This window comes from Oncorhynchus masou, chromosome 24, assembly GCF_036934945.1.
Source record: "Oncorhynchus masou masou isolate Uvic2021 chromosome 24, UVic_Omas_1.1, whole genome shotgun sequence".
Classification (NCBI taxonomy): domain Eukaryota; kingdom Metazoa; phylum Chordata; class Actinopteri; order Salmoniformes; family Salmonidae; genus Oncorhynchus; species Oncorhynchus masou.
The window spans coordinates 45,092,243-45,105,351 of NC_088235.1; the positions used below are offsets into that span (position 1 = coordinate 45,092,243).

The following is a 13,109-nucleotide window of genomic DNA, read 5'->3' on the forward strand; positions in this document are numbered from 1 at the left end:
CTTTCCCTGGTTAAATGCGGTGGTTCGCGCTTTCAGTTTTGCGTGAATGCTCCCATGTTTCTTCGCCCAAAGCAAGTCTCTTCTTCTTATTGGTGTCCCTTAGTAGTGTTTTATTTTGCAGTAATTCGACCATAAAGGCCTGATTCAAACAGTCTTCTCTGTTACTTGAACTCCGTGAAGCATTTATTTGGGCTGCAATTTCTGAGGCTGGTAACTCTAATGAACTTATCCTCTGCAGCAGAAGTAACTCTGGGTCTTCTGCTGGGCCCTTGAATGAGTAGGTGTGTCCAAACATTTGACCTGTACTGTATATAAAAAAAACATGTTTTATCTCAGTAATGTTGTGAAGAGGTTCATTTGCAGAATGAGAGGTATCTCTGGGTCTTCCATTCCTGTGGCGGTCCTCATGAGAGCCAGTTCCATCATAGCGTTTGATGGTTTTTGCGACTGCACTTGAAGAAACTTTAAAAGTTCCTGAAATTTTCCAGATTGACTGACCTTCACGTCTTAAAGTAATGATTGACTGTCGTTTCTCTTTGTTAATTTGAGCTATTCTTGGACTTGGTCTTTTACCAAATAGGGATATCTTCTGTATACTTTTTTGATTACTTCATGATTCCATATGTGTTATTTAATTGTTTTGATGTCTTCACTGTTATTCTACAATGTAGCATGAGTAGGTGTTCTAAAACCTTTGTCCGATAGTGTATTTCTAACAAAAAATAAAAAACATTGCACCAATATTTTAACGAATCACCTCTACCTCGGTGTATTTCTATTGTATTTGCAAAGAAAGATAACTGGTACATGTTTGAAATGGTCGGAAAAAAATTTAGTGGGGTTTAAGCTCTGACGTTAGACGTCCGTTTGCGCTTTTCTGTTTTCCCATTGGTTCCCCGGTTTAAAGGTAACTTCCCTCATTGGTTTGTGACATTTTGGATACGGATTTCAAAGGTGCAGCGAACTGGCGCTTTTTCCATATTTTTCTCATTCAAGCATCAAGAACGTTTCCGAACCCAGTCTAGGCTGCGAATGTCGGTGGCAGACCAGAAATAGGTGAAGTTACCTTAAAGGTATGCAATATTTTTCTTACCTCAATCAAGAACTGTGTTGTTAAATTGTTTGCTAGGCTAATAGCTATTACTCATTTCATTTGATTCAGGCAAGTTACGCAAAACGTTTGACGTTTATTTGAGAAAGCACATCCTTCTAGACATGATGACCCTAATTTTGTTACAATATTAGCTAGCTAACGCTACTCGCTTGCCAACTTGTCTACATATCTAGTTAGCTGCTTGGCTAACTAGCGGTAGCTAGCCATACCTGGCCTAGCTATGTCACTGTAGTTATCTAACGTTAACTGTGTATGTAACTTAACTAGGCAGTTGTACGATTTGCAATAGCTGGCTAACTACATGTATATTTTTGACGTCGTTATAGTTACAGATTTTTGTTTTAAATCCACCTAAGTTAGCGGCTCAAAGTTAGACTAGTTAGCATTACCAATGCCATTGGCTATCCTATGAATATAGCTAACGTGATGGTGGAAACGACTATAACTATTAAAATGATTTAATACGTTATGGTACGTTAAATGCTTATTTTGTACTAAATTACTATGCATGTAACATGTTAGTTAGCTATTGTGATATCAAAGACCGTAATGCCAAATTAGTTGGCTACCTAGCTATGCTACAAAGTAAATTTGGGGGGGAAAACGAAGGCGCACTATGGAGATATTGCAGCTAGTTAGCAACTTCTTGATAACTAAGTGTATGGTAAATTGGTTTAACGTTAATGTTATGTTTTTAGAATTTAGCTATATCGAGTAACTGAGTGGGGCAATACACTGGTTTGAAACTTATGTACTGTAGCTAGCCAGTTTGGCGCGTTTTGATTGTGAGATGGAACTGACTAATGACTTCTCTTCTGGCTCAGGGATACAGTTTGTGAAGTCAATGAAAAATGAAGTGTCAGTCCAACAACAATGAACTCCGGTTTGCATGCGACATGGAGAAACATGTCACATACAAGGAGTCAGGCCTCTCAACCTCACCACTCATGGGATGCATCCAATTAGTAGTCAAACAACTCTCTCCAGGTCTCACCTCTGCCAACATTTGCCTCAACGATGATGTGCAAGGTGTTCACAATAAGGAGAACAACCAATATGACCGTATCCTTGACGAGGTGAACCTAGGCTGTGAAGCATTCGAGGACAGCGGTTACCTGTCTTTACAGAACAGCCAGATGGAGGACTTTTATAATGTTAAGGAACAAGGGGAGTCTCTAGGACTGGAGATATTCTCCCCATGTACTCCAGTTGCTGATTGTCACAAGGCTAAGCACTCTGCCTCTCAACTCCCCATACTGAAGTTTCAACATGCCATCTGCCAAGAACTCACCAATAGCTTCAAGAGGACCCAGAGCTATGACTGGACTGTCATTAGCTGGCTAGCAGAGGACTCTGGCCTTGAAAGGGTTATTGGTGGGAACATGGGCCTTGAGTGTATGGATGTTTTAAAAGCTCTGCTGGAGAGGGACATGAAGCACATCCTAACCAGGATCCTGTGTCTTCTTGATGTTGACTTGATAAGGTAAACATTTGACCTTTACTGCTCTTGTGATTTTATATAGAGGTTTTTCAACGTGAAAATGGTTTTGTACTCTTAGCATATATTCATGGTTGTTTTTGTTTTCTTCACAGCTGTAGAAAAGTGAGCAAGAGCTGGAGAAAAATAATCTGCCAAGACAAGTCTGCACTCCGTAAATGTGACCAAGCTGAACAGAGACTACAGGTAAGTGCTAACATTTTTAAATGGATGACATGTATATCAAGTAGAGGTCGACCAATTATGATTTTTCAACGCCGATACAGATTATTGGAGGACCCCCCCAAAAAAATGTTTTATATATATATTTGTAATAATGACAATTGCAACAATACTGAATGAACACTTATTTTAACAATAAAATCAATTTAGTTTCAAATAAATAATGAAACATGTTCAATTTGGTTTAAATAATGCAATAAACAAAGTGTTGGAGAAAGTAAAAGTGAAATATGTGCCATGTAAAAAAAGCTACGGTTTAAGTTCCTTGCTCAGAACATACGAAAGCTGGTGGTTCCTTTTATTAACAAGAGTCTTCAATGTTCCCAGGTAAGAAGTTTTAGGTTGTAGTTATTATAGGACTATTTCTCTCTATACCATTTGTATTTCATAGACCTTTGACTATTGGATGTTTAGTATTGCCAGCCTACTCTCGGGAGTTGATAGGCTTGAAGTCATAAAACATGCAATGCTTGAATCACAGCGACGAGCTGCTGGCAAACGCAGGAAAGTGCTTTTTGAATGAATGCTTACGAGCCTGCTGCTGCCTACCACCGCTCAGTCAGACTGCTCTATCAAATCATAGACTTAATAAAACGTTTATTCTTTCAGTGAAATACGGAACCATTCCGTATTTTATCTAACGGGTGGCATCCCTAAGTCTAAATATTGCTGTTACATTGCACAACCTATGTCATGATTATGTAAAATTCTGGCAAATTAATTACGGTCTTTGTTAGAAAGAACTGGTCTTCACACATTTCGCAACGAGCCAAGCGGCCCAAACTGCTGCATATACCCTGACTGCTTGCACAGAATGCAAGAGAAGTGACACAATTTCCCTAGTTAAAAGAAATTCATGGTAGCAGACAATATGAACTAAATACGCAGGTTTAAAAATATATACTTGTGTATTGATTTTAAGAAAGACATTGATATTTATCGTTAGGTACACATTGGTGCAACGACAGTGATTTTTTTTTGCAAATGCGCTTGTTAAATCACCTGTTTGGCAAAGTAGGCTGATTCAATGACTTGAACAGGCACCGCATCGATTATATGCAACGCAGGACAAGCTAGATAAACTAGTAATATCATCAACCATGTGTAGTTAACTAGTGATTATGTTAAGGTTGTTTTTTTTATAAGATGCGTTTAATGCTAGCTAGCACCTTACTGCGGCTCCTTGCTGCACTTGCATCAGGTAGTCAGCCTGCCACGCAGTCTCCTCGTGGAGTGCAATGTAATCGGCCATAGTCGGTGTCCAAAAAGGCAGATTACCGACTGTTATGACAACTTAAAGTCGGCCCTAATTAATCGGCCATTCCGATTAATCGGCCGACCTCTAATATCAGGTATCAATGCTTTCAATTCACATTGACGGTTTTGTTTTTTAAGCTTGCATGGGCTCCCAACTTTGCTGATATGTTTGATATTTACATTTATTTAGAGGCCCTTTGCAGTACTTCAATCTTAATTGCCTAACCATAGGGTAATCCACTGCATGAGTATTGTATGCTAAATAGAAATGTCCTTTTTTGTTATAGGACTCAAAAATCCCCGTAGGACTGGAGAATGTGGGTTTTTTGACGAGAGACACCACCCTGTCCAGGGTTGTAATGTCCTGTATGCAGAGAGTAGCTTCAATCCAGAAGTCTACCAAGAGGATGCTCTCCCAGAGAGCATGCACGCAGGCGCCATACTGCTCCCACCAATCTCGCTTCAGAGAATACCAAGAGGTGAGGGTTCCTCTATTCACTTTGCATATGAAGGTTCAGAGGACATGATGGTGCTCAGTGTGTGTGTGTACTTATTGGGTTGGTCACCTTCCAATCAGTTCCAAAAAAGTAATTGACAGTATGTTCATGTTACCAATGATACATATTGTGAGTTATACTCTGTAGCCTTATACATTGTTTGGATGTTCTCTAGGCTGCCAGTTTGCTGAAGCAGCACGAGTCGCTGAAGCCCTGTAAGCGTTGCGGCTCTCCAGCCAAGCACAATGCAGACGCAATGAGGGCCACCTGTACCCGCTTTAGTTGTGCCTTTGACTTCTGCACCCAGTGCCAGGGCCCCTTCCACGGCTCCTCAACCTGCTGCACCCGGCTGACATGGCGGCCTAGCAGCTCCACAGCCACCCCCATCCTCATTGGCAGCGCTCGCAGCAAGAGGAATGTCAGGCGCCTGTGAGATGAACGCAGCCTGGGATAAGACCCAATCCCTCACCTTTTAAAACTAACATAATTATGGAATATTTGTTTTATTCATGGCCCTTTTAGCCCACTACCGCCTCCGCCGAAGACCAAAGGTATCTTGGCTATTGGAATACTCTGCATTAAGAGTAGACTGTATTGAGGCAATCAAGTGATTCCAGTTGTCTGACAATGACGACAGAAAGCCACAATCGTACTGCAATCCCAAAAAAAGAACATCCCACTGGATGCACAGGAATGTTTCCTTGACTTGTATTTTTCTTAATGAAATGTCCTTGTCCTCGTCGTATATTTGTACATATTTTAAATGTGAGATATGTAAATATTTATATTGTTTAAATAAATGTCTCTTGGGATTTAAGAACTGATCTTTTATTTTTCAAAGCCACATACTACCAGAAACCTTGTAATACGCACCAACTTTCTTTCAGAATTTATCAAGAAGAACACATGTTACACAATGCCAATAAGGGTATGAAAGTTACATCATACTTCCAGAGTCAGTTCCCAGATTTTTTTTTCAAGGGGCTTGACAATTATCTTAATTTGTGAAAACACAACCGTTTATAAATATATATGTATACAATATATTTGTGTATTAGTTTTCTTCTGCCAGATACTTTAAAGTTATTGTGTTGAAGACCATTGTGCTATGTATTTGTCCATTGAAGACTATTCCAAAAGCCTACAAAAGTTCAAAAACTACAAAGCTACTTCCTGGAAAATGACATCACTGTCATAGCTTGTTTGCCACTTGCTTCAAAAGCTGTAACAACTAGTGAAACTAAGCCATTCAGCCATTAGATGGTGCCATAGTGTAGCTCTAAAAACCTCCTGGCTCACTATCTGGAAAGATAAAGGAATTTAGAAGACAACATATAGCCGAAAACAGCCAGTATTTATGCACACTTAATGGTGATTTAATGATTCACGCTTATAATACCGGTATTTTCCAATAACAAAATTGCATTCGATGTGTAGGCTTATCTGAAAAGTAAGGTCTTCTACAGCTGGATGATTCAGTTCAGTGACGGAGTAGCTTGAGGTCGATGGTACAGCCAGGGAGGGAGAAACAGTCCGCTAGGCAGGCCCAGAGCTACAGTTTCTCCAGTCTGACTGTGAAATTGGTTTCATAGGCTCCATTTCCTGGTTGAAATAATCAGTGGTGCACAGACTATTCCTGTGAAATGAGAAGGGACAAAAAATATAATGCGTCATGAAGAGGTTTTCTGGGTATGTTTTAGAGGCTCAAATTTAGGTGGTAAGCCTACATATCTTTCAATAGTGATTAGTGATGCCAATCTACATTTTTAATGCCGATTAGTGATGCTGAATACAATGTGACCACATGAAACATGCTTTCTGTGCATTAAAAGCATTTTGCTGTCATTTAAAAGGGTTGAAATTGTTTTTCTCCTGCAGACCCAAAACATCAGTGTTTTTTCCAATTAGCCTCCCCCTCAGTGTGCGTCTGCCCCTTCCATCAGTGTCTGGCCACAGTTGTGTCAGCTCCCTCTGTGCACCTCTATCCTGGGGCTGCACTCTTTAGCTGCCTGCTACACAAAATGTCAATGTCCAGTTGACTGTTCTATCACTGTCCCTAAATGGCCTGCCAGCTGTGGTGACAAGTAGCTATTTTTGTGACTTCCCCCTCCTGCTCTGGGCAACGACAACAGTGGAGGAACTAAATGTAGCACTCCCACCTCTCAACCGCCCCCTGCTTATTTCTTCCACTAATTGATTGGAGGGTATGGGCAAAGGAGAAAAAAATCATTCATATATGTAGAGTATACAAACAAGAAAATAAGATGCCCAAGGTTACCACTGTATCTGTTTGCTCTGAGTCAAACATGGCTGTTGATTGGGATTTTCTGATTGTTTACTCTTTCTCACATATACAGATGCATTCTTATTCTAATCTAGATAGTTTCTTAACCTGAGTAAAGCCATGCAAATTGAATTAAATGTTTAACGGATGCCCCAAATGCCATCATCTTTCAGGACACTGCATTTGACTGTGTATGTATCAGATGGCCTTTTTGCTCTCAGTACACCAGATAATTGATCTCTTAGCTGCCCTTTCCAGGACAGAGAACCACATGGGTCTTTCATTACTCTGATTTATTGAACTCCAGCGACACTGGGACACTTCTCCAAATGAAAGCTCATAATTGAAGTAATTAGACTTTCACACAATCAGGTGTTTTCCTATTGTTTACCATCCCTGTTTACGTCAACAGTGGAATTGTGTATGAGTCATACAAGGCTTGTAACTAGTAACTACAGTAACTTACTTTCACTGATCTGATTCTGACAATTTTCTGATATTAGCCTTTTTTCTGCCACAACAAAACAGACAATTTCCATGATTGTGTTTGTCAACATCTGCAGCAAGAGTCTTATGTACCAGCAATACTTCCCTGTTTCCACAAATATGCATAGGTAGATACACTATAGTTACACTATATACAGTACATACAAGTATGTGTTGACTCCTTCAAATTAGTCGATTTGGCTATTTCAGCCACACCTGTTGCTGACAGGTGTATACAATCGAGCACACAGCCATGCAATCTCCATAGACAAACATTGGCAGTAGAATGGACTTACTGAAGAGCTCAGTGACATAGGATGCCACCTTTCCAACAAGTCAGTTCGTAAAATTTCTACCCTGTTAGAGCTGCCCCGGATAACTGGAAGTGATGTTATTGTGAAGTGGAAATGTCTAGGAGCACAAATGGCTCAGCCGCGAAGTGGTAGGCCACACAAGCACACAGAACGGGACAGCCAAGTGCTGAAGTGCACAGTGCGTAAAAATCATCTGTCCTCGGTTGCAACACTCACGAATGAGTTCCAAACTGCCTCTGGCAGCAACGTCAGCACAACTGTTTGTCGGGAGCTTAACGGGTTTCCATGGCCGAGCAGCCGCACACAAGCCTAAGATCATCATGCGCAATGCCAAGCGTCGTCTGGAATGGTGTAAAGCTCGCCGCCATTGGACTCTGGAGCAGTGGCAACGCGTTCTCTGATGTGATGAATCACGCTTCATCATCTGGCAGTCGGACAAATCTTGGTTTGGAGGATACCAGGAAAATGCTACCTGCCCCAATGCATAGTGCCAACTGTAAAGTTTGGTGTAGGAGGAATAACGGTCTGGGGCTGTTTTTAATGGTTCGGGCTCGGCCCCTTATTCCCAATGAAGGGAAATCTTAACACTACAGCATACAATTACATTTTAAATGATTCTGTGGTTCCAACTTTGTCGCAACAGTTTGGGGAAGTCCCTTTCCTGTTTCAGCATGACAATGCCCTTGTGCACGAAGTGAGGTCAATACAGAAATGGTTTGTCTAGATCGGTGTGGAAGAACTTGACTGGCCTGCACAGAGCCCTAACTTCAACCCCATCGAACACCTTTGGGATTAATTGGAACGCCGACTGCGAGCCAGGCCTAATTGCCCAACATCAGTGCCCAACCTCACTAATGCTCTTGTGGCTGAATGGAATAAGTCAATATAGCAATATTCAAACATCTAGTGGAAAGCCTTCCCAGAAGAGTGTTGTTATAGCAGCAATGGGGGGACCAAATTCATTTGGGCACCTTTACTACACAGAACCCTACTAATCCATCACGGTTGGTCTGCCGACGGAACCGTACGAGGGGGCTCTGCACGAGGAGGTTACAACAGACTTCTGAGACCCTTCTGCTAGCTGCTAGCCCCGGCCCGCTAGCTGTCTGAATCGCCATGTCTCCAGCCAGCTTAACTATTCACTGGACCCCTATGATCACTTGGCTACGCATGCCTCTCCCTAATGTCAATATGTCTTGTCCATTGCTGTTCTGGTTAGTGAATATTGTCTTATTTCACTGTAGAGCCTCTAGCCCTGCTCAATATGCCTTAGCTAACCCTTCAGTTCCACCTCCCACACATGTGGTGACATCACCTTCATCGTCACTCTATGCCTAGGTTTACCTCCACTGTATTCACATCCTACCATACCTTTGTCTATACATTATGCCTTGAATCTATTATATCACACACAGAAACCTGCTCCTTTTACTCTCTGTTCTGAATGTACTAGACGACCAGTTCTTATAGCCTTTAGCCGTACCCTTATCCTACTCCTCCTCTGTTCCTCTGGTGATGTAGAGGTTAATCGAGGCCCAGCAATGCCTAGCTCCACTCCCAATCCCCAGGCGCTCTCATTTGTTGACTTCTGTAACCGTAAAAGTCTTGGTTTCATGCATATTAACATTAGAAGCCTCCTCCCCAAGTTTGTTTTATTCACTGCCTTAGCACACTCTGCCTACCCAGATGTCCTAGCCATGTCTGAATCCTGGTTTAGGAAGACCACCAAAAACCCTGAAATTTCCATCCCTAACTATAACATTTTCCGACAAGATAGAACTGCCAAAGGGGGCGGAGTGGCAATCTACTACAGAGATAGTCTGCAGAGTTCTGTCATACTATCCAGGTCTGTACCCAAACAATTCAAACGTCTACTTCTAAAAATCCACCTTTCCAGAAACAAATCTCTCACTGTTGCCGCATGCTATAGACCACCCTCTGCCTCCAGCTGTGCCCTGGACACCATATGTGAATGAATTGCCCCCCATCTATCTTCAGAGCTCGTGCTGCTAGGAGACCTAAACTGGTACATGCTTAACACCCCAGCCATCCTACAATCTAAGCTTGATGCCCTCAATCTCACACAAATTATCAATGAACCTACCAGGTACAACCCCAAATCCGTCAACACGGGCACCCTCATAGATATCATCCTAACCAACTTGCCCTCCAAATACACCTCTGCTGTCTTCAACCAAGATCTCAGCGATCACTGCCTCGTTACCTGCCTCCATAATGGGTCTGCGGTCAAACGACCACCCCTCATCACTGTCAAACGCTCCCGAAAACACTTCAGCGAGCAGGCCTTTCTAATTGACCTGGCCCGGGTATCCTGGAAGGATATTGACCTCATCCTGTCAGTAGAGGATGCCTGGTTATTCTCTAAAAGTGCCTTCCTCACCATCTTAAATAAGCATGCCCCATTCAAAAAAATGTAGAACCAGGAAAAGATATAGCCCTTGGTTCACTCCAGACCTGACTGCCCTTGCAGCACTAAAACATCCTGTTGCATACTGCATTAGCATCAAATGGCCCCCGTGATATGCAACTTTTCAGGGAAGTTAGGAACCAATATACACAAGCAGTTAGGAAAGCTAAGGCTAGTTTTTTCAAACAGAAGTTTGCATCCTGTAGCACAAACTCAAAAAAGTTCTGGGACTCTGTAAATCCATGGAGAATAATAGCACCTCCTCCCAGCTGCCCACTGCACTGAGGCTAGGAAACACTGTCACCACCGATAAATCCACGATAATTGAGAATTTCAATAAGCATTTTTCTATGGCTGGCCGTGCATTCCACCTGGCTACCGCTACTCCAGTCAAGTGCCCTGCACCCCCCATAGCAACTCGCCCAAGCCTCCCCATTTCTCCTTCACCCAAATCCAGATAGCTGATGTACTGAAAGAGCTGCAAAATCTGGAACCTACAAATCAGCCGGGCTAGACAATCTGGACCCTCTCTTTCTAAAGGTGCTATTATCTGCCGAAATTGTTGCAACCCCTATTACTAGCCTGTTCAACCCTCCTCTTTCGTATCGTCTGAGATCCCCAAAGATTGGAAAGCTGCCGCGGTCTTCTCCCTCTTCAAAGGGGGAGACACTCTAGACCCACACTGCTACAGACCTATACCTACCCTGCTTTTATAAGGTCTTTGAAAGCCAAGTTAACAAACAGACCATTTTGAATCCCACCGTACCTTCTCCGCTATGCAATCTGGCTTCCGAGCTGGTCATGGGTGCACTTCAGCCACGCTCAAGGTCCTAAACGATATCATAACTGCCATCGATAGGAGACAATACCGTGCAGCCGTATTCATTGACCTGGCCAAGGCTTTCGACTCTGTTAAATCACCACATTCTTATCGGCAGACTCAACAGCCTTGGTTTCTCAAATGACTGCCTCGCCTGGTTCACCAACTACTTCTCTGATAGAGTTCAGTGTGTCAAATCGGAGGGCCTGTTGTCCGGACCACTGGCAGTCTCTATGGGGGTGCCACAGGATTTAATTATCGGGCCGACTCTCTTCTCTGTATACATCAATGATGTCGCTCTTGCTGCTGGTGAGTCTCTGATCCATCTCTACACTGACGACACCATTCGGTATACTTCTGGCCCTTCTTTGGACACTGTGCTAACTAACCTCCAGACGAGCTTCAATGCCATACAACTCTCCTTCCGTGGCCTCCAACTTAAATGCAAGTAAAACTAAATGCATGCTCTTCAACCGATCGCTAACCGCACCTGCCCGCCTGTCCAGCATCACTACTCTGGACGGTTCTGTCCTAGAATATGTGGACAACTACAAATACTTAGGTGTCTGGTTAGACTGTAAACTCTCCTTCCAGACCCACATTAAGCATCTCCAATCCAAAATTAAATCTAGAATCGGCTTCCTATTTTGCAACAAAGCATCCTTCACTCATGCTGCCAAACATACCCTCGTAAAACTGACTATCCTACCAATCCTCGACTTCGGTGATGTCATTTACAAAATAGCCTCTAACACTCTACTAAACAAATTGGATGTGGTCTATCACAGTGCCACCCATTTTGTCACCAAATCCCCATATACTACCCACCACTGCGACCTGTACGCTCTCGTTGGCTGGCCCTTGCTTCATACTCGTCGCCAAACCTTCTAGCTCCAGTGTTTAATTGCTATATTGTAATTACCTCGCCACTATGGCCTATTTTATTGCCTTACCTCCCTTATCCTGTCTAGGACTGGGGTTCCGCTAGAATCATGTAGTAACCAAAAAAGTGTTAAACAAATCAAAATATATTTTATATTTGAGATCCTTCAAAGTAGCCACACTTTGCCTTGAAGACAACTTTACACACTCTTGGCAGTCTCTCAACCAGCTTCATGAGGAAGTCACCTGGAATGCATTTATATTATCTTACCTCATTTGCACACACTGTATATATACTTTTTTCTACTGTATTATTGACTGTATGTTTGTTTGTTCCATGTGTTACTCTGTGTTGTTGTATGTGTTTCGAACTGCTTTGCTTTATCTTGGCCAGGTCGCAGTTGTAAATGAGAACTTGTTCTCAACTATCCTACCTGGTTAAATAAAGGTTAAAAAAATAAATGAATGCCCATGATTTTGGAAAGAGATGTTCGACGAGCATGTTTTCACATACATTTGGCCATGTAGTGTATGATGTGTGTGTCAGACCTTCAGGTTTGCCATGGCCTTATAGAGCAATTTGACAGTCTGGAACCCAGCACCCAGAGACAACAGCCTATACAATTAGCCTGAAGAACAGTTTCATGGGGAATTCTAAACATTTAGAATTCTAAACATTTAGAGGAATTCTAAACATGTTCCTCTGTAGTGTGGCTGAGGGGGCATTGTGATCTACAGATCTTCCACTCTACAAGAACATTGGGGTAATGCTGGCTGTTTGGGTAATTTCGCTAGCCTGACAACCCATCCATATCACTCCAGTCAAACGCCACGGCCATTAGTGTTTCTGAATTTCCTTTCCTCCCCAACGTCTTGTAGTGAACACAACTGGACCCTTCTGATTGGTCACAGAAACCGATGGATTTGCCAGAGCCAGCCTAAACAAATCATGAATCACATTAAATACAGTACCCGCGAAGGGCCTCCCGAGCGGTGCAGCTGTCTAAGGTGTCACTACAGACCCGGGTTCGATCCCAGGCTGTGTCACAACTTGCTGTGATCGGGAGTCCCATAGGGCGGCGCACAATTGGCCCAGCATCATCTGGGTAAGGGGAGGGTTTGGCCGAGAGGGCTTTACTTTGGCCCATCGCACTCTAGCGACTCCTTGTGGCAGGCCGGGCACCTGCAGGCTGACATCGGGGGTAGGTTGAATGGTGTTTCCTCCGACACATTGGTGCGGTTAGCTTCCGGGTTAAGCGGGCAGGTGTTAAGAAGCGCAGTTTGGCAGTTCATGTTTTGGAGGACGC

General features: G+C 42.9%; 1 protein-coding gene across 1 annotated transcript; it reads left to right on the forward strand.

Annotated features, from left to right (window-relative positions):
- Window positions 1–935: 935 nt before the first annotated feature.
- LOC135511614 (F-box only protein 5-like) lies at window positions 936–5,408 on the forward strand. The gene is made up of 5 exons (XM_064933099.1): window positions 936–1,073; window positions 1,939–2,597; window positions 2,708–2,798; window positions 4,379–4,570; window positions 4,764–5,408. The coding sequence occupies exons 2-5, from the start codon at window positions 1,966–1,968 to the stop codon at window positions 5,019–5,021; spliced, it is 1,173 nt and encodes a 390-aa protein (XP_064789171.1). The 5' UTR covers window positions 936–1,073; window positions 1,939–1,965; the 3' UTR covers window positions 5,022–5,408.
- The last annotated feature ends 7,701 nt before the right edge of the window (window positions 5,409–13,109 follow it).

Bases quoted from the DNA above. Each gene is read 5' to 3' on its own strand.
- LOC135511614 (XM_064933099.1), top strand. From the start codon at position 1,966: ATGAAGTGTCAGTCCAACAACAATGAACTCCGGTTTGCATGCGACATG. The intron at 2,598-2,707 runs GTAAACATTTGA...TTTTCTTCACAG, and splicing joins CTTGATGTTGACTTGATAAG to CTGTAGAAAAGTGAGCAAGA. The intron at 4,571-4,763 runs GTGAGGGTTCCT...GATGTTCTCTAG, and splicing joins GCTTCAGAGAATACCAAGAG to GCTGCCAGTTTGCTGAAGCA.